The sequence below is a fragment of the Cyrtonyx montezumae genome, unplaced genomic scaffold, assembly GCF_038088225.1.
Source record: "Cyrtonyx montezumae isolate F1298 unplaced genomic scaffold, pur_monq_1.0 scaffold_26, whole genome shotgun sequence".
NCBI classification, from domain to species: Eukaryota; Metazoa; Chordata; class Aves; order Galliformes; family Odontophoridae; genus Cyrtonyx; species Cyrtonyx montezumae.
This window is the reverse complement of record NW_027072003.1, coordinates 3,444,396-3,465,707: the sequence shown is the minus strand read 5'-3', so window position 1 is coordinate 3,465,707 and position 21,312 is coordinate 3,444,396. Positions and strand designations below refer to the sequence as shown.

At 44.7% G+C, this 21,312-nt stretch overlaps 2 protein-coding genes across 4 annotated transcripts in view; one reads left to right on the top strand and one right to left on the bottom strand.

The window, feature by feature from the left end:
* Positions 1 to 21,312, bottom strand: part of CD34 (CD34 molecule) — a 212,868-nt gene that overhangs the window by 164,406 nt on the left and 27,150 nt on the right. The gene's annotated exons all lie outside the window — the stretch shown is intronic.
* LOC136051123 (membrane cofactor protein-like) lies at positions 309 to 10,033 on the top strand. Its single transcript, XM_065740410.1, is given in 12 exon segments — positions 309 to 395; positions 1,204 to 1,395; positions 1,606 to 1,702; positions 2,313 to 2,398; positions 2,774 to 2,980; positions 3,677 to 3,859; positions 4,455 to 4,588; positions 4,591 to 4,648; positions 5,253 to 5,450; positions 5,787 to 5,813; positions 6,551 to 6,617; positions 9,563 to 10,033. Coding segments are annotated over 12 exon segments (1,371 nt in total). The 5' UTR covers positions 309 to 325; the 3' UTR covers positions 9,615 to 10,033.

Here is a 21,312-nt window from a genome sequence, read left to right as displayed (position 1 = left end):
GACAGAAGGGCACCGCGGGCTGCACGTGGGCGGGTTGGGTTTGGTTTTCTTTTCCTATCAGCCTTTGTTCTTCGGGGCTGTACCCACGGATTATGCTTTGAAGCTGTTTTAATAGCCGGAAGGAAGCTGGGCGCGCCCTGCCCGAGAAAAGGGCCCTCTCCTCCAGCCGAGCCCCGCTGCCCTCACACCGCACCGCCCTCACCAGAACGACCGGGCCGGGCCCAACATGGCGGCCGCCGCTCTATGGGGCGCAGGGATGCGCAGTGCGCGTGCGTGGCGCCTGGCGTTGCGCCGTCGCCTGAGGGAGGGACGCGGAGCCGCGGGCATGGCGGCGGGTGCGCTCCGGTTCGCCGTGCTGCTGGCGGGGCTCGGCGCGGCGCGGCCGCAGGAGCGGGGTGAGCAGCGGGTGCCGTACAGTGCGAGCCGCCACGGAGAGGGGTGGGGGAACCGAGGGGCCCTCCCAGAACCCGGCGGGGAGCGAGGCGGCCTGTGGGGAGCGGGGAGACAAAGGGAGCAGCCGCGCCGCGGGGATGGGTCGCGGTGAAGCTGGCGGGATGGAAGCTGGGGGTTATCACGGCATCGTAGGGGTTGGAAGGGACCTCTGGAGATCATGGAGTCCAACCCTCTGCCAGAGCAGCTCCCAGCCCGGGTTGCACAGCTCGGCGTCCAGGTGGGTCCTGGACATCTCCAGAGAAGGAGATCCACCACCTCTGTGTGCAGCTCCAGTGCTCCGTCACTGCACTGCGATGTTATGTTGGTGTTTTGTTTTATTCTTATTTTTGTGTGTGTGGTTTTTTTTTTCTGTTCTTTCGTGTGAGGGGTGGGGGGGGGTGGGGCAGGAGTTCCTTTGTGTTGGTTGTTTGTTTGCTTTTGCTGCTGGAAGATCAAAGGCGCAGAAATAGGAACCGCAGAGCAGTGTGTTGTCAGGTACAGTGCTACGGAGGGACCGAGCAAAGCAATGCTTAACAAAATAGTTGTGGCTTTTAAGACCCTTGTTACTCTGCACAGGTGCCTGGGGTCTGGCTGGATGGGGCACTGGGAAGCCTGGTCTGGTGGGCACCCACCCGTAGAAGGTGTTGGGAAGCAGTGCTCTTTAAGGTCTCTCCTGTGGTCTGTTTGCATTAACATCTATGCTGACCTCGCTGTGCTTCCTCTTGCTCATAGCTCCGCATATTGTTTTTTGCCTTCCCTCTGCTCCCGCAGGCTCCTGCATGCCTCCAGACAACGTGGAGAATGCAGAGCTCATGGAGAGCTTCAGTGCCATGAGCAGCTTTCCTGCTGGAAGCAGTGTGACCTACAACTGTCGTCCTGGCTACAGGAAGATCCCTGGGATGCCCTTTACTCGAACATGTGGCCAAGACTTAACGTGGTCACCACTAGAGACATTCTGTACAGGTAATGTTTGTTTTTGACCTGCTTTATTTTTTCTTCCCTTTGTTAGCTAGTAATTTCAGCTGTTGTTGAGTGAGAATCAGTTTTCTGTATAATTCAAGAAGAAACTTGAATGGTACCAGTGACTTCAAGGGCAGTATGTGCCAAAGACATGGTCTTTGGAGGTAACTACAAAGATATAGGCTTGTTGTTTTTTCCCTTGCCTTTCCCCAGCAAGAAAATGTGGTCATCCAGGAGAATTAGGAAATGGCTTTGTACATGTGACAGATCTTACGTTTGGTTCAACAGCAACTTTTTCTTGTGAAAAGGGGTAAGTGTTTTGTTTTTTTTTTTTCCATTTAAACCAGACCCAAACTTTCTTATGCAGGTTCCTGACTCATAGTGGGACAAATCACAGCAAAATTTGGTATGTTTCACTGGCTTCACTTACATCAAATAAAGCTTAAAGTGTCCAGTGAGATTTTGCAGGTGTTACCTCTAACCACTTTGGTTTTTATTGTGCCTGTGGTGCAGGGATTAAGTGTATGTTCATTGCACTTCATTATCTATACATCCATAATTATTCACTATACAGGCCTGTTTGTGTGTAGCAAATCAGTTCAAAAGCATGAACCTCTCATGGGATTTTTTTCCTCGTTTCCTTTTCACAGTTTATTTCTTTAGCGTTTGTGATTTTGTGGTATCAGGGGCACAACTTAAAAGGGAAAAGTTTTGTCTGTTTCTTTAGTGACATCTCGTTTGCTTCTGCTGTTTTTGAAGTTAAGACTGTTAGCAAAACAAAATCTTTGAAGATAACACAAGTGTGGTATGTCATAGTTACGTAGTCACAGAACAGAATTATGTAAACAAGATTTCTGGCTGCTTCCTAGAGAAATGAATGTTCTTAAGTTTTGCTTCTTTGAATATTTTCATCTGTCTAGGTACAGGTTATATGGAAGTAGCCAGGTTTCCTGTGTAATTAAAGATAAAGATGTTGACTGGAATGGAGATCTTCCTATGTGTGAAAGTAAGTAAACTACTGCTGTTTTTCAGTTTTATACTCAGGCAGTGGTAGCTTGTTTTTAAAATACAGCTGTGTGTGGTACATTCACTAATAAAAGAAATGATGGTAAAATAGGACAGCACTTTGTTTTTTCTTGAGCTACTGGGGATGTGCCTGAGGAATCAGTGCTGAAAAATATCAGCTACTGTGCTAATAAGTTAATAGCTGAAGTTTAATGAAATCAAGATTTTTTTTGTTGCACATAACCACAGGTCTTTCTCAGTTACAGCTGTAACTTGTCTCAGCTCTGTGTCAGATTTTAAGTGCAAGACATTGAAAATCAAAGCTCTTTACTTAGGGAAACAATCCTGTCAGCTGATGTGTACGATTTTGTTCTAGGAGTTCCTTGTGGACCACCTCCAAGCATAGCCAATGGGCGCTACACTGAAGCAGAGAGCTATGTTTATCAAACAACAGTAACCTATACTTGTAATGACGTACCAAAAGGTGAAGATCCCTTCTCTCTGATTGGTGCATCTTCTATTTTCTGCACGGTTGGTGGAGACTCAAATGGTGTTTGGAGTGGACCACCCCCACGGTGTGAAGGTTATTTGTTTCTCAAATATTTTTATATCTTATGTGACTCCAAAATTTCAGTGTCTGCCTCTTATAGAACTGGGAAGGTGAGGGGATGGATGGTTTTCCCTAGGGGGGAAGGGGGAACTTTGTCCTCTGCTGCTGTAAATTGATAAAATTCCAGTGCACCTCAGATCAACTGCATTATGGATATTGATAGAGTATGTCACACGGCAGCTTAGAACTTAAATTAAAACTTCAAAAAGTACGAGCATGCAGTTGGTAAAAGTGACAAGGACGAGGTGAAGGAGCTGAGCTTGAGTATCTGATAAAAGCGTGTGTGAACAACAACAGTGATACAGAAATAAGTGTAAAGTTTAGCAAATATGTGGTCTTGCTTTGTGCTGTAGGGAGGAAAACCAGATGCTTGCCTCTTATTACTTGAATGCTTACCAGAACAATTTTGTTTTCTGAAATACTGTCACTGCTTAGGAAGAATTATGTGGATTGGAGGAGGGGCACACTTTTGGCTGACTGTGTACTGTTACAAGTCAGTAGCTTAAATCAGGGGCAGATCTGTGTGCTGGGGAGAGCAGGCTTCTTGCACAGCCCAGTCCAAACAGTTGGAGTTAAGAAACTTTGTTATAAGTATTGAAAGTGCTGTGACTGTTGTGAAAATACTGTAAACAAATGTTTCAAAGCTGGTTTTCCCTTTATGTGCTTCAGTGGTCATCTGTGAAAACCCAGAAGTACAAAATGGAAGAAAATTATTTGGGTTTGCATCTCACTATACCTATGGGAATGCTGTTACATTTGAATGTGATCCGGACTATGTCATGTCTGGGGCAGACGTAATTACTTGTCAAGAAAATAGCACCTGGTATCCACCAAAACCAACTTGTGAAAAAAGTAAGTTTTTACATACGAATCCAACTTTCCTTGAGAGCGTTGTTAAGTCTTAGCTATCATTTAAAGTAATTACACTGCAGTTGGAAGCTAAGGAAGCTGACACTGAACCTCATCATAGGCAGCTATTCCAGGTGTGACTTCCCACCCAAACACTGTTAGGTGGTAATGAGTTGAATTACAGACATCAAGTCATGTCACGGGTGTGCTGTGATGTTACTGCATTGTAGTAGTATCATTTATTCTAATAAGCTCTCAAGAATGAGATCTACTTCTGGAAAGGATGGGTTTGAGTGTTTCATAATGAATGAGTCTGATACAGCTCCTGAGAATGATTCCTATGAAAAACAATAAACCAAAGAATACAGATTTCTCAGATACTGTATATTATAATCATACTACCCTAATGAATGCAGAGAGTGATGTTTCTTTTAAATCTTCTTTAGGAAACATTTATACTTAAAATTATAGTGAAGGTAGATGAGAAGTTCTGACACTTCAGATACACTAATATAATTTCATCATACAAAATCAAAGTATACTTAGAGCTGAGGAATTATTTCTTATTGCTACATTGGCTTTTAAATTTATGGTTTAGTTGGTGAAGATTCATGCAATGCCCCAGTGATCTCAAATGGAGAAGTGGTTCCTCTGGAAAATGCATACTTAAGAGGAGAGTCTGTTCAGATAAGATGTAGCCCTCATTGTACTTTTCCTGATGGAAAAGATGTACAGAGATGACAATAACGTGCCAAGGAGGAAATGCATGGACTTCTAAACCAGACTGTGCATGTGAGCAGAATTCATAATTAGGAAAATCGAGCGATGAGTTTGGAATGTCTGATGTAGTAGTGCTTGACCCTTGAAGGTCAGAGGCCTGTCAGCCTGCCCAGCTGGTCACAAGTTATGTTCACGGGTTGGGATTTGAGTAACTAAGCTGGGTTTTGTGCCTCGCTGGAGTCCTATTTTAGTCTTACTTTTATGTAGAAATTAATACGGTTCAGGAGCCGTTGTGAAAGAGACCTGTTCAGGGAGTGCTTTCTGAACATTCTTCCTTTGAAGATGACAGACTGTATGCAAAGGGAAAAAAAGGGTGTAATGTGATCACTCATAATAGTATCAGAGAAAGATTATCATTACTTTGATGCAACTGTTTATCCTAATGAAGCAGAGATGTATATTTCTGTTCATGCATCTGAAGCACGTCCATCATACGTACTTACTGCCTCTAGGAAACAGGAAGCCTTTATATATAATGTCATAATGATCAACTGAGCTTCTGATATTTACAGAAAAAACGTAGAGACTTTTTGATGGCAACTTCTTTAATCTGTTCCAGCTCTTTTCTTGGACTTTCTCTTTTTGTTTTTCACTTTTTAAAATGTTTCCTTTCTAGGTAGCACTATACCTTCTGATTCTGATTCCTCTCCAGTCATTGTCCACGGTAGAATAATTGAAGGAAAGAAACCTGCATATTCTGTAGGGGACTCTATTACAATTGAATGTTATGCAGGCTACACGTTACATGGTGCAGCTCAGATTGAGTATGCTGGAGAAGGCAGATGGAGTCCTGAAGTGCCAACTTGCAAATTAAGTAAGTATGGACTACAAGAGTTTGCAATGGAACAAAAGTTTAGGATATTTGCTTCTTGGGTACATGCTTTTATATCAAGAAGTCATTTAATGCAAACTTCTATCTTAATTTTGATACAAGAAAAGATGGATTTGGGGTAAATATCCTTTTAAGAATTGGCATATTTAAGTTAAATAAAAGTTACCATACAAAACTGACCTGCTGCAGGGGTCATCTTAACAAGTGTTTGGTTTATTTGACACACCCTCGTGTATTTGATTTATTTGAAACACACTTGTATAGTGTGTTTGAGTAAGAAGCATGCGTTCCTCATCATGCTCATTTACTCTGTTTTAGGTGCGTATATTATTGCCATCATCTGTGGTAAGTATTGTGTAATTCCTGAATAATGCACTGTGTAGTGTTTGCTCTTTATGTGGAGTTGTTATTGTGGTCATCACCTGGCACTCACCAATAGAAACTGGGTTTGGAGTTCTGATTGCTTTAAAAATGCTTGTCTACTTCAAAAAATGCACAATTCAAGAAAAGTGAAGAGTACTTAACAATCATAAACCATTTTTTTGTAAATCTTTTTTCTCTATGTGATGCATCAATGCTTCAAGGGTGATATTTCCCAACTTTGTCACTTCCCTGAACTCTTCAGAGCTTGAGTTTACTGAATGCAAAGGCAGATAAATAATTGTGCCAGCCAACTGAAGTGCTTGCTTTCATTTCTTTACTTTTGTCCTTGCATTTGTTACCCAGTTTTCTGAGCCTGCTTTTACAAGTGTGGCTTTCTACCACCGCTTCTTTATAAATTTGTTCAGAAAAGTAATGACAGAATGCTGTGAGATTTGTGTTCGTGCTCCTGAGCTGGTGGTGTTTTGCCATCTTGGTGATGGCTGTTCTTGAGCTGAATTATGCTGAAGAGTTTTGAGCAAAGCATCAAATATGTAATTGGGAAATAAGCTGTGTGAATTGAAAGTGCTGGAAGGGGAGGGATGTTGTATAGGATTCTGGGTGAGGACCACTAATTTTTGAGGGACTTTTTTTGTTGTTTTTTTTTTTTTTTTGTGAGCTAGTTAATATTACTCTGAGGCTTTTTTTAATTCTTCCTCAAGTGATCGTGGCAGTTCTGGTGTTCCTGGCAGCCTTCTGGGTCTTTAAGAAATTCATTTCACAGGGAGGGTGAGTAAGCCTTTTTTTATTGGCAGTTTCTTTGTGACTGAGCAAAAGCAGTGCTAACACATGTAGTTGCTTAAGCTTTATCTGCCTTTTCTTTTTTCAAATGTCTGATATCTGTGTGTGAGCTTAGCAGCCAAAGCACCTAACAGCATATTTAACTGTTTTTTGTATCTGTTACTCGGATAAGATGCTAATTAACACTCATGCTATTTTAAAGGATGGAGTAACACTGTCCTTAGGCTTATATTTAACATAGGTACACTTACCTATGTTCACATCTGCTCAAAAACATGCCATTTTGTGTCTTATAAACCTATAGTGCCACTGGTTTTGTGGGCTTCACCTGCTTTATTTATTTTTTTTTGTTTGAATAAGCATCTGATGTCACCAAGGAGAAATTTCTTGGGCTTTAAGAGCCAGAGTGGTTTATGTGATCAAGAGGCCTCGGAAGTGAGCTTCCTAGCTTCTGAATGAGATGTACCAATGGTGGTGAAGGGAAACTGGATTACTGCTGTATTTTGGACCAGAAGCAACCTGTATAAAATACCACAGACTTAGTTACAAGGAGAAGGCTCAAATAAATTGACCTAAAGAGTCTGATACTGTTGGAACAAATAGCTGGCATTGCTGCTAGGATGTGTCATGTGTAGATAGGCTTCAGTTTTTTCATTTGCAGTGTTTATCTTTACAGACTTGTAAAATAAACTGTAAAAGATTAGGTGTGCAGATGGTAGGTTTTATTTCTTTATGAAGCAAACAGGGCATCTTGCATTTTGTACTTTATTTTCAAAGTAATTAGTTATATATGCTCTTTGGTAGGGAGTTGGCAGGAGATTTGCACATTTTAAGTGCTTCTTTGTGCATTGCTTCTTGCAGTGATTGGGTAATTTGCAACCTGAATAGTCCAAATGCAAGTTAGTACTACTGTGGCAGTGCTTTTTGCCTTCATCTGTGAGGAAACTGCTCAGTGTGGAGAAAGGAGGAGGGATCTTAAGGGAAGGAAAACGAAACTACTTTGTATTCCTGAAAACCCCATGCTTACTGTGCCCTGTACTCTCCTTGAGCTTCATCGCTGTGAGCACCTGACTGTTAAATCCTACTCTTGTCAGAAAGCCCAATCTAATCTCCTTTTGCTAGGGCCTAGATCTCACTAGTTTGCTGGATTCCTGAAACATTTCAGCCTTTCTGAAGTGTTGTGCTTCCAGTATCTCACACCATACCTTGGCTGTGTTTGTCTTCAGCATACAGCAAAAGTCGTGTCTTGCCCTCTGCTGCTTTTATGTTTGGTCTGTCAGTTTTGGAGGATATTCAATTAGACCTTTTTCCCCTTTTGCTGTTCAGCTCGTATACAGTTGATGAGACTTGCAAGAAAACATGTATTTTAAAAACTAATGTACCAGCTGAGATGGAAGAACTGCACAAATGAATTAATTGACTCTTGAAAAGGTATACGCTTTCCACTTCATTTGGACATTTGCATTAAGCTGAAGTGTCTTTTGTCTGAATTTCAGAAGTGTGGAATCCAGTGAACCTCAGTTTCCTATCGGAAAAGCAATAAGAAGTATTCATTCATTTCCTCCCTTCAGAGGAAACCAAATTACATCTTTCTGCGTTTTCAGTTTTCTTAAAAACAAAGAAAAAAGAGCATCAGAACACAAAACAAAACAAAACTTTTATTTTTTTAAATAAAAAGGTGATTTCAGTTCTGTGGGTCTGTGAAGGGCCCAGATGTAATTGTTTGCTTGGAATGGACATTTTAAACTAGTGCTTAGTGCAGAATTCAGGTGTTTTCTATGGCAGTTGCAATTAGTCCTAATTAGTTCTCTCTGAAATCCAGCTCTCTGAGCCATGTTGCTTCAGGACAGATGTAAGACAAGAGGTCAACAGTATTTTGTTGTTACTGTCATAATGGTTTGAATTTGTCCAAGAAATGCTTCTGCAAACTCTGTGTTGCTTTTTTCCACTGCACAGATTCTGAGAAGGTAATATCTGAAACATGAGGTTTCTTGCTCTGATTTGATGTCGGAGTCTTTTCAAATGAATGGTCTGGTGTTTTATTTAGTTATTAAATAACAAGTGATTTCTGAGGATTTTTGGTAAGCTTGAGATGGTGTATATGGAGTTGAGCTTGGAGTTGATTCCAGAAGGTTGTGTTAAGGAATGCCACTTTCATCTCTGAAGTAAGATGTTCCTAATCAAGATGGGATCAGTTTTCTGGGTTCGTTGGCCTTACTTTTTGGGAAGAGAAGGAACTGAGAGTTCTCACTGTCATGATCAAAAGGGAGGACTGGAAATAAGAGGATGTCCTGATGCAGCAGCGTGTGCGTGCACACTGCTGGCTCCCAAGGCTTTGTACAGTACCTAAAACTCCTCAGAGACCTCAAGTAACAGTGCAGAAGTTGGTTTTGGTTTGCTTGTTGGTTTTCTGTGAAAGAAAAGATGTGTTATTCAGGAGTTTGAAAATGTGTGTGTGTGAGTTGCAGTGGTCAGTGGCTGCGATTATAAATTTATAATGCCCTTATGTTTAAGTGCTGTACGGTGAGCTACTGAATCAAATTCTCACTAATGCTTGGTTTATGGCTATAAAATACATCCTCACCATCAGACTGCATATAAAATATACGGGTTGCTCACAGTGTGGCCTCAAATGAGTTCTCAATCCTATAACTGCTCTGTGTTCAGCTTCTGATAATATTCAGGCACTGTTTCTTCATCACTTGGTCCACTTGGATCAAATCCTTTTCTAATCCTTGGGTCACTCTTTGCACTCTAGTGGGTAAAACTGAAGCCAAAATCTTGCCAAGTGTATTGGTTGCTTAGTAGGAGGCAGACAAGCTAGTTTCATGACTTTACCTGACAATTCAATGCTATAGGATGTGCTTCCAGAATACACGTAAGAGCAATTTAAATGTACAAATCTCTGATTTGATTTATTTTTCTGTTTGTAGGAAGAGTGACAGCACTCCACAAACTGCCAAATATACGAGCTGTAAAGCGTGAATGACTCTTTCTGAGGGTGGGAGGGTATTTGCAGTTGGATGTACCCATCAGAAATGGAAACGATTGCACTTATTCACCTCCAGAAACTTAACGTACCTCACGCTGTGTTTTATGCTATTGGTTAACTGCAGCAGGGAATAGTGGGATGAAAAAAATACCAGAATTGTCTGCTGTCTTTTTTCTGGGTCATTCATTGTCTCTTCTGTGTACATGAAATGAACTTAGAGGCTCTTCCTGCAGTGCACGTCGGTGTCTGTCGGCGGGGAGCGCTCCTCTTTCCATACAGAAGACTGTCCAATGTTAGCTCTGCTCGCTGCATTTCTAACCCATTTCTCCATCACTTTTGCAGTTGAGGCAGTGCGAATGATGTCTCATGTTCTGAAATGTTTTAAGTGTTCGTTTTCCTTTAGGAGATTGGTGCAATTTGAGGCTGCATCCGTTTGGAATTGTTGCAGTTTAGATCTTGTCTGCAGCTTTCTTGTTCGACAAAGTTGATTCTGTATATCTGATGAATTAAAATGTGCCTTTGAATCGGTTTTATAGCTTTTCTAATGCTTTTCAGAAGGAAAAAAAGAAAAAGGCCAAAGGAGCTGTAATGGACTTGTTGCAATAGGGAAGTGAAGGTTTCCCTAGCAGGGGTATCCCGTTTTTGAGTTTGTCAGCCTGCTGACAGAAGGAAAGTAACCAAGATCTGCTGAGAATCTGTGTGCCCATCCTTGGGATGTCTGGTATTTTTATTATTACTGTTCTTTTTACTTCGAGTCTTAATGTGCATTTCAGTGGTGATTGTTGCTTGTCAGAAGAGAAGGATTTTGCTTCTAATTTATGAATTTGAACTTACGAATTTAGCTGAGCTAAATGAGGGCAGGTTTTGGCTTTGTGGCTTTGCTGCCAACATGCAGGCAGCTTCTGAGCACCCATTTTCCCAGAAGGAACATGTCACCCAGCATCAGGTGGCCGGGGTGGATTGGCACTGCTGTTGGGAACAGGTTGTTTCAACAACACAGGATCAGTTAGGGTTTCCTCGGGCTCTCTGGGACACTCCCAGCAGTTGTTTTTCAGCATTCCTAACAGTCTCCAGTTATTAAGAAGGGGTTTTGGCTGTGCAGAAGCTCTTGCTGTTTGTGGCCTGTCCAATAGCTGTTACCTAGTTTGCCAATTGCTTGTAAATACTGTGAAAATATAATATACTGAGAATTGAGAGTGTTGCTGATTAGCTGGCTTGTGTGTGGCATTTCCAGTCCCTCACAATAGACTGAATGCTTGAGTGAAATGACTGTAAAAATTTGGCTTTCATTTTATGTTTTCATGAATGTAAAGACGAGTAATGGTTTATATTATTGCAAATAAAGATATTATTTGGCAGTAAGTGTTTGTCTTTCATTCATCGTGTGGTGGACGGCTGCCTTCTGTTTTCCTAGAGGATAACATGAGTTGGGAACACACAAAGTCAGGTGTGAGGTTCACACTCCAAGTGTACTACTTTTGTTTTTGCACAGAGATGTGTAGTCAGCTGCCTGAAGGTGAAACCTGTCTGAGGAAGGGCTAGGAAGGTAACTAGTGTGCTCTGTTTTGTAATCTGTGGTTGTGATACTCGTACTAGCTGCTATAGGCTGCAAGTGATGACAGCATAGACTACATGGCTTTCAGAACTGTATAGAAGGTTTTGGGATGGCAGTGAGCGTGTGTAGAAGAGAGGCAACTACTGGGCAGTTTGACCTAGAGGCTAGAAATTACTTCTTGCTAATTGTCATGAATTCTACACTGTTTTCATAAAACTCAATCTCACGCGTGTTGTTGCAGAATCTGAAACCAGTAGCACTAAGTTGCATTGGGAGCATTTGAACTTGGTGCTAGCAGAGAGGCTGGCTGCGATGAGAGCATCGTGGTGTTGCCATCTGCTGGCCTGTCGGTGGTTGGTAGGCATCCACGTTACAAAATCAGTGTCAGCACTGCTGAGTGTGGGGTGTGTGATGTGCTGCACAGGCAGCTGGGACTGAAATGAGACTCAGAGTGACTGGATGTCGTCCAGCAGGGAACCACGTCATCTGTCTACCTGAGACAGAGCCCGATCCCATGTAGCACACAATTTTATTTCAAAGAAAAAGATGGGAGTAAATAACAGGGTAAGGCAAACAAATAGCACGTGGGGTACAGTGGGCAGAGGAGGGTGACTGGCCGTGCTGCTGCGTGTGGGCTCTGGCTTGCTCGAGGTGAAGGACCTCAGTTGGGTGTTTGAGCAGATACTCCGCTTTCCCCTTAAGCATCCATCCCATGGGCCATGGTGCTGAGTGTCCTCCTGGGTGCAGGATGGTCGGTCAGAGGCGTAACTTCAGCTCAGAGAACAGGAGAGCACGAGAGATGTTTGTGAAGCAAGGTCGTGCTTTTGCTGGCGTTTATTTCTAAGGACTCTGGGGCTGGGGGGAATGAAGTTTTCCATTATTGTTGCTTTTCCCCCTACATCATAACCGATTTCAAATGGTGCTAGACAGAAACTGAGACTCTGAACACCAAGAGAAATCGGTCAGCCTGTGTAAGAGACATTTTTCTGGCTCAGAGAAGAATCCTCTTGTAGATGACAGCTAGGCATTCTTTAAAGGAGTCTATTCAGTGGTCTACTGAGTGTTTCCTCCACAGCAATCACCCTTTCTATGTACGTAAACCTGTTTGACAGCAGCGAGCTAAAAGCAGTTGAGTTTGGCTTCATTTCGGTGCTTTGGATGCAGAAGTATAAATGTCTAGCAGAACGTTACTGGAAGGGAGCAGCAATAAACTCCAACAAGTAATTTTAGAAAAAGGAGTGTGCATCAGTGTGATTTCAATACTATTCTTGGAGGCACGTGTGGGTTTGTTGACTGTTGAGATCAAAGTGTCAGGGGGAGATTCTGTGTTTGCAGAACGAGTCCCTGGAAGCTGCAGAATGGTAACACTGTGATGAGAAGATCCCCGAGCACACAGGGAAAGTACATTTGCTCCAAGTTAGTAAATGAAAAGCTAGCTTCCTAGTGACTGGGTAGGAGAGGAAAAGTACTCTCTGCCTGTCAGGGTGTTAGAAGGGCTGTGCTGGTTTCCATGCAACTTTTGGATGACTTTACTCTGAACAACTTGAACTCAGTAGCCATTGTTTATTAAGTAGAAATACATCGGAAGGAAGACTTTCCTGCTGTGGGCCTAGCTTTGAGAGGGTGCATACAGTGGTTGGATAGTGTCTAGAAATTGGATGATGTTACAAAACGGATGGCTGGCAAAAAAAATAATGATGGGGGAAAGTGCTGGTGTAAGGAGGACAGGTTGTCGGGAAAGTTAGCAGCTGCTTGATCTCTTCCCACGCTGTAATTCTTGCTCCTAGAACACTGATTTCAAATGGTGCTAGATACAAAGTGGGAAAATCTAAGCCACCATGTGAAACCAGCTTCCAGAGGAAGACAGATCTTGCACGCAGCTGCAGGCTGAGAGGGTGAGTCCTTCATCTCCACCGTACCTGGAGAAAAATTAATTTATTTGATGTTATTAGAAAGTGAGATGGTGACTGTCGGGTTAGTTACTTTATTGATGCGGGTTTGGGGGCATCTCATGGACAGCTGAGGCTCCTGGAGGAGAAATGAGGAGAAAATGAAGAAGCCCACTGCTGCAGCAGGGACTGTCGTTTCCTTCGCTTGCCAGGCAGAGTACCAGCATACCAGAGAAACGGCTGACTTCTGTGGTCCTGATTTTGGAGGAGGGGAGGGGGGAAAAAAAAAGTTTGTGCCATCCAGTAGCAATCTGCTGTCCCTATTCAGACACAACCAGGCTGTATCCCCCAATCTGAGGCAGTGCTGTGGCCTTCCATCACTTGCTGATCTCGGTGTCAGCACAGGACAGGTGGACAGGCAGAAGGGAAATGTGACTGTCACGATGGGAGCTTGCTCAGCTCTCTCATGTGGCTTGTAAATAGCGTGCTCTTAAAAAGCAGAGAGGGGCAGGGCTTTGAAATCCTGTCAGCAAAAAGGAGCTGTTAATGAGAATAAATTACGTGCAAATGTGGGCCAGAATGGAGCCTAAAAAGGGAGCGTTTGAAAATATAACTGTAAATGGTTCAACAGAAGTAGCTGGGGAGGTGGGAGAGCGTGAAAACGAGCGGCTGACGGCTATTGGGAACCGAACGGGTGCAGCCGTGGTGGTTACCCTGCAGTGTGTGGGATGAGACGGCTGGCTGCAGGCCTGCCAACCACCACACACGTGTAATTTGTGAGCTGCCAGACCCTGGCCCACTGTCTGTAAGCTGTGCTCGTGCAGAAACTGGTGTGAGGTGGGAGCGGTGTCAGCAGAAGCGGTGTGTCGAGTTTTGCTTATTGATAGGCCACGGTTTTGGCAGCTCTTAGCGTTGGTTTTGTAACTGCACTGGGAGTCTGCTTTGGTGTCTACGTTTTCTAAGGCACACCCACAGATAGCAGAGGAAAGCTCAGGGAAAAGAGCATGTCCTTCCAAGAAAGGGGGGGGTGTGTGGAGGAAGGGGAAGGAGCTGTACTAGATTACAGTCTGGATATTTGCTGTCGTTTCTAAATCCATTAACTGGGGCAGCAGGGTGAGAGAAAAGTGGAAAGCAGGTTCCCTCCCCAGTGTCCATCTTGCTGGCACAGTTATTTGTGAGGCATCCTATATTATCAGCATAAAGGTTTACTACTGAGAAGCCAGGCTGTGAGGTACTGCTGCCAGAGGTTGGCTGCAGCACTGCAGGACCACAGCGTGGACTGACGCAGCATCCTTTGGACACAGGCTCAAAGTGAGGAGGGTTGCTTTGTGGTTTTGTTTTTCTTTTCAGTATTGAGCGTTGCTGAAAGTGAGAGCATCCCTGGAGGCGTTAGGCCTATGGAGATGCTGAGTGCCTCTGCACTGGGTCTGAACCCCTTCTCCTCTGCCCCTGCCACGGCAGCCAAACCTTCCAGAAATAAGCTTGCAGCAGTTAAAGACCAGTGGCTCATTCATTATTTATAGTTTGATTAAAAACGAATTTCCTTTCAGCGTGATTAAGATGATGCTGTCTGTCCTGCAGATCTCACTGGGCCTCACCGAGCTCCTGTTCCCTGTGTGCAGCTGGGAGGAGGTGTCAGCCCTTCCTGCCCTGATGCACCTTACAGGAGGGATACATCTGTGGCAGTGCATTATCTTCTTTCCAAACCCGACAGCATGCTGGGGCAGGTAGTGTGCAGGAGGAAGGAGAAAGAGAGCAGCTCAGGACCATGTGATATGCGCAGAAGTGCGTGTATGCAAAACCAGTGCTTGTCTCAAGTGTTTGCTGGGTGTGTTGGATGTGTATGTATGGGGACACGTGCAGAGACAAGTAAATACTATCAGCTACAGTTGACTTTGTCAAAGTATGCCAGAGTTTAAGTAACAGCAGAGAAAGTACAATGTTATCTTTCTGCATTTTCCTCCTTCTCTGGCACATTTTAGCAGCAGCAGCAGTGTGCTATAGTTTCCTTCACAGGAACCTCTCTAAGCCTTTCAGGACTCCATGCTGCTTTATATCCTCTTGACAGGACTAAGGCAGAAAGGGAAGAAATCCCTGCCTGCCCCATGAAAGGGAACCTCCTCCCTCACCAAGCACCTTTAATGCAGTCTGCGGGAACATAGCAAGTCCAAGTGTTGCTGGAGACCTGATTTCTCACAGCTGCTTATTTATTAAGACAGTTTCTGGGGATTCTGCAGTAAGCATCTTTTTTTTTTTTTTTTTTTTTCCTCCTCCATTTTGAAATGCCAGAATTAAATTCTTGCATCATCAATTTCTGGTCTCCCCTGCAGGAGATATTCCCGTTCCTCATGCAGAGCTGGGGCAGAGAGGCACCCCCCCCCCAGTCAAGGGATGAGTCAGGCCAGGTGCAGGACAGAGGGGTGTGACAGTGCAAGTGGTGACCTGTAAGGGAAATTGAAATGAGTGAACTTCTAACGTTTCAAAAAAGCTTCCCCAGCTCAGGGGTGCGTGTAACTGCATCTGTTTGTTGCGCAGCTCTGTTACCGTGCAGAGTTGTGTAGGTCACGTATGGACAAATGTGCCCTAACTTGCAGCCTGGGCTAATCATTAGTGTGTGTGATGCCTTCTGCAGCTGCAGCACTGACCGAGGCCGGGTGCAGGCAGCTTGGTGCTGCGTCCCTTCGTGGGTCTGATGCTTGTGACCAGAAGACAGCTCTAGAGATGCTGCTGCTGCTATTCGGGGCAGCACAGACATGCACCTCCCTCGTGAGCTCAGAGCATAATGGAGACTTTATCCTTTGTTAGGACCAGAATAAAAACTTCAGGTCACATTCCTGAATGAACAGTTTGTTCATTTAGGCCCACTCCTGCAGCCTAAGAATTGCAGTGTTAGTAGTAAAGTAAAAAACAGGCGCTCTGCATCTACAAACTCACACTATCTGTGCCCCACCACCAAAAAGAGGGGGTTTGAACAGTTCACTGTGGCATGCTGTGGGGTGTACAGAACTGAAGTCTGTAGGACTTCTAGTCCCACACAGCCTATTGGAGCCATGGGACAGCTAGGTCTGCTTGTCACTAACTTGTTTTAACATACAGAGGAGCCAGAAAATAATCTTTTCCGGATTATTTAGGGCATGCCCTGTGCTATGCAGCATTGCTGATAGCTGGAATTGGGTTTGCATTCAGGTCACAGATGCATCTGTGCCTTTTTTCAGGGTGGCTTCACGGGAGCACAGTGGTGTGTGGTTATCACTTTGGACTTTGTGCCTACCACGGTTTCGGTGCCTACCGAAGTTTTCCTGAACAGTGCTGAGCCCTGGCTTGCAGTCAGCATACGTGTTGTATTGGTGGTTTGGGTGCAGATGACTTTGTCTTGAGGGCTAAATAAGACTAGAATCAACTTGGGCACATCAGTTGTGCTGTAGCAGCCCTGGGATAGTGGTTCTACGTTTTCTGTGCTTGAATCTAACAAAAGAGGCTTGAAAAATGTCCAAGAAACCCCTTAGATGTAGGGTGTACTGTTAAGAGCCAATACTACTAACATAACTGATTTTATTTGCAAGACTTGCTTGGTTTTGTCTTTTTTTTTTTTTAGTCCCAAAACTTTGTGTCGGACTGTTAAGTGAAAGATGGCACTTATTTGCTGTTCTTCTCAATGACTCTTCTCTAAGCTCTTCTGAACTGAAGGGCACGCTACCACGGTGACAAATGTAGGACTGCAAGCCATTAGGGTTGCCATTTCTAATCTTCTGTTTCCCATCTGCTAATCGAAAATGGTTTTGACCTGCCTGCAGTCACACAGTTCTCTCCCACCTTTACTTTCATGAGAGCTCCTATGCAAAGCCACAGCCTGCTTGGAGGGCACGGGGAGTACTGAGCTGCTGAATCCTGCTGAGGATTTCAGATTACTCAGAGATGAGGCAAATTCATGCAAAGGAGAAGAGCCTTGCAGTTGCACGACCTCGACCGTGGAGAAGCAGTAGGAAGGCACAGCAGTTCAAACTCATCAAATGTAACTATGCACAGCTTGTTTGGGCAGCAGGTTCTGCAGCTAACTGCATTAGAAGTCTCCACTAAAGCAGCCGAAGAAAAGTAATTTTCTGTTCCTAACTTCTGTACCTAAGCATCACCTTAGAATATACAGTGCTATTGCAGGTTTTGAAGGAGGTCGCAGGGAGATTATTGTGATTTGTGTAGTCAATTCAGGAACATGGTGTTTCTTTACCTCTACATTTCCAGCTACTTTAGGTAATGTCAAGAAGGGAAGTCCCATTTGTCTTGGTCATTGAAGAGACAAAATAACGTCTTGTGCCAGTGATGAGCAGAAGGGAACAGCTGCTGCCACTTTTTTTTACTGAAGTATGACCTGCCCTTAAGCCAGGTGTGTACTTTGCCATATCCTAACACCATTCCCAATGGGAAGAACCTGGCAAAAAAAGAAAAAGCTGGAGAGAATCCCTGACCCAACTTCCCCAAGGATGTGTTTTTGGCCTATTTCCAATATTCTCATCATCCTTTCTATCACAGAAACATCCCCGTGTTTGAGTGCTTTAAGAAGCAATGCAGAGCCAAATGCAGAACAGCATGCTGCTGGTGGACGTGTAGTGTGCACCATTTGCACTGGATAAAGATTGTTTGTGTGGGGAGCTGAAGAGATGTGCTTAACTCAGAAATAGCTTTCTTCCTTGGAAAGCTTAAGGTCTGAATCACACTGTGTTGGCTCAGTTTTTAGCAGACAAGCTATCACATATGCCTCCCTGTAGGCGAAGAGTCGTCACTGGCATCAGGATTAGCAGCCAGGTTCTTCTCCTTTGGAAACCAGACAGTAATGCTGCAGGCTAAGGCAGGCTTGAAGCATGGTCAGAGCAAGAAGTGGCCCAGGAAGCAGGAAGGATCTGCTTGTGTCCGTGCTTCTTGGCCTGGGCTGGTTCTGCTGGACCCCTGCGTTCCTCTGTTTCAAAGGAGCCAATCAAACTTAGTTACTGAAAATGATGGGGACAAAATAAGTTATTTTGCTGAAGATCCTTGAGGCATTAAGTACTCGGTGCTGCCTATGAAGCTGAGAAGACTAGAGCCAGATGTAAAGCATCCTTGGTTAATGTTGCCCTGAGTCCACTGAAAATACGACTGACATGGACAGCAAAAAGGTGGAAATCTGGCAGGTGATGAGGCAGCCTTAGAGCTGAGGTACCTGACACTGGAAGCAGGAGAGGTAGCAGCAGTGTGACAGACACTGGTGCAGAATCCGCCTCCTAATGACTACAGGAACAGAAATGCAAATATATGCAGTGACACTTCCCCCCCCACCCTGGAACAGAGTGTAAGTTGATGCCTAGTCCTTAAAAATGTGCCACTCCTGCCTCCCTGCAGCCTTGGGAAAAGAAGGGGCTTGGGAACAGCTACGAAGTTTTTAGGCAAGTTTTTGTAGTTTGCTTGAGAAACAAATCACAGATCTGGATTTTAATACACCGCTGAGATCTGGCATATTTTGCATGTACGCTTTTGGACTCAGTGCCTCACCTTAATTTTCATGCCTCGGCCACCAGGTTCAGGGCTCAAGCACTGCAACTGTTGCAAGAAATGTGGACTGGGAGCTCAGGACCCGAGAATGAGTCAGGAATGACCTTGCAGCAGGCAGCTATTGTACCTCTCTCTCGGAGCCGTGCCAGTATAAACGACACTCACATCTCAGAGCAACGTTGAAACCATTTTGTGAGATTCCCACGTTGGCCATTTCTGCTGCCTACTTCACACTGCTGTGGGTGGGTCGGAACAGGGCAGGGTGTTCCCGTCTTAACCCATAATAAGAGCACGGTCCCAGCCCTAGGTCTCAAATATCTGCTTCTCTACAGGTATGCAGAGAATACGGGTGACTCGGGCCTCTCTTGCGTGCAGCTCTGTCCATTGGCACCAGCGCTACAGATACTTAAGTGATGTGGCTTTAATCTCAATCTTACCCCCCCTAGCCACACCCGTGTTAAACTGTAAGAAAATGACCTTATAAAAATTACAAGTGAATTTTCTGGATAGGTCTGGAAGCAATTTGTAAGAGTGAGGAAGGAGTCCTTGGCATCTGGACATCCTAATGAATTTTCCCAAATAACAGAAGCATTTCTTCATGGACTGTAAGCTTCTCACAGCATCAGTAAAGCTCCTGACACAGAGCCCGATGCTGTATTTGTATGACATGGAAATTAGCAGCAGCAGCACTGCAGGCTCAGAGCCTACTCTGCGAGCAACAAAATGGCTAGGGGTGCTGTTGTGTTCATTTGAATTCCTTCACCGTTTGTGGGTGGTAAAAATCAGTGGGTGCCAACATCCCTGCCACGTCAGGTACGGTTGCGGACTTTAACATCGATGTGAAATTAATGCTTCTAACATTATTCTAGCTTGTGCCCTCGTCAGCTGAACCCCATTGAGCAGAGCCAGCAACCAACAGCAAAATCGGACTGCGTCACAGATGTAACATGACCATTGGCAAAACAAGTGCAGAAAGAGATCATGGCTGTCTCATCGTTCAGACAGCCTTCCTTCAGGACCACGGAAGGATGAGCTGGTAATGCTTTTACATCTACGTTGTGAGTGTTTGCAGTTCTTAACTGTGCTGCGTTTTTGCAGGCTTTGAAACTCTAAAGAGAATTGCACGTATTTTACCAACGGACCCAGTGTACTAATGAGCACTGCCTCACAGTGCACTAAGGCTGAGAGTATAATAAGCCCTACTTGACGAAGGAGGGAAACCAAAATATTGAGGAATACATCAGTGTCAGAGGGAGAAAGAAATGACAGCTTTTCCAAGACTTTTCGAGGCAATACACAGAAAACCATTATGGAGCAGTTAGCCACGTACAGCTAACATATAGCATTCACGTGCACAGAATCACTGCTGTCCTACAGAAATATGCCGTGTCCCCTTCTTAGTCTTGTTCCTTTTAAGTCTCACAGATCCACCTGATGATAATAACCTCGATTCCTGACTAAGGACATTTATGGACGAAGTTTAACATTGAACTAACTCCTCTCTCTCTGTTTCCTTTTCCTGCCTGCACTTAAGTCACAAGCTATCGTTGTGGCCAAAAGATGGGAGCAAAAATAAACGCATCCCTACGTCAAACACAGCTACCCAAGAACGTGCATATGCCTTAGTATATGGGCAGCCGGTTGCACCTTCTGAAGGACTGAGAAATGCCTTTAAGATGGAATACCTTTGCAAATTAATGGGGCCCTCCATCCCACTGCTGTGATGGGGAAAAATGTGAAGGGTTCTCCATTCAGAGGGGCTTAACCCACCACTCTCCCATGCAGAAAGGAATAATTTCTTCGTCCAGCTCCTGGCTGGACAGAATTCCCTCCGTGTCTGCCTTGCGCTGTTCCCACAGATGTGCGTATTTATGCCTGTCCATTTTGCTGCAGGGACCACCATTGCTGCTGCTGCTATTCCAGTTGCTCCCCTGCTCTGCGGAACTGGCGCTGCAGGAGGCAAAGATGCTCCAGCCAGCGAGGGCTCGGTGAGTCAGGAGGGGCTGTGACGACTGCAGCAGGAGCTGAACCCCCCCCAGAATCCAGCAGGGAAGGAGGAGAAGCAAGGAAGGTAGAGATGGGGAAAGAGGAACAAACTGGGGAGTGGCACCTACAGTCTGTTTCTTCCCTCCCTGCTCCTGCCACAGCACTGCTGTTGGAAATGGCGTCCTCCCCTCTGGGTTACTGCGCAAAGAAATGGCCGGGCATAAAACTGCAGCACTCACGGCCTGTGTAACCCAGCAGCCCCAACCCAGGCGGGTGCAGGGTGCCAGCACAGCCCCTGCCCTCAGCCTGGCCCTCAGCAGCCAGAGGACATACACTGCTGTGACCGTGGCAGTGCTGTGTGCTCAAGCTGGATCTAAACCCAGTGGTTGTTGCTAAACAACCGGTCCTGACGCTTGGTATGTCAGTGAGTGACGAGTATAGATTAAATGCTTATGCTACTGCATCCTTAAACTTGTTTAAGCCTTGGTGCAATGAAGGGCTATGGGATAACGTGCCCTGCTCTGCAAGAAAGCAAAGTTACTGCTCCATGCTTAACCAGGTGGCTTCCACAGCCAGAAGGACCGAGCTCAGAGCCAGCTGTGTCCTCAGAACTTCCCAGCACATACTCACTGTTAGGCACTCAAGAAGAGAGGTGAAAAAACAGCACAGTAACTGGTGCAGGGAACAAAGTGTTCTCCTCTCAGCATTTTCTCGGCCACTCTGGCACCGCTGCCTGCCTGT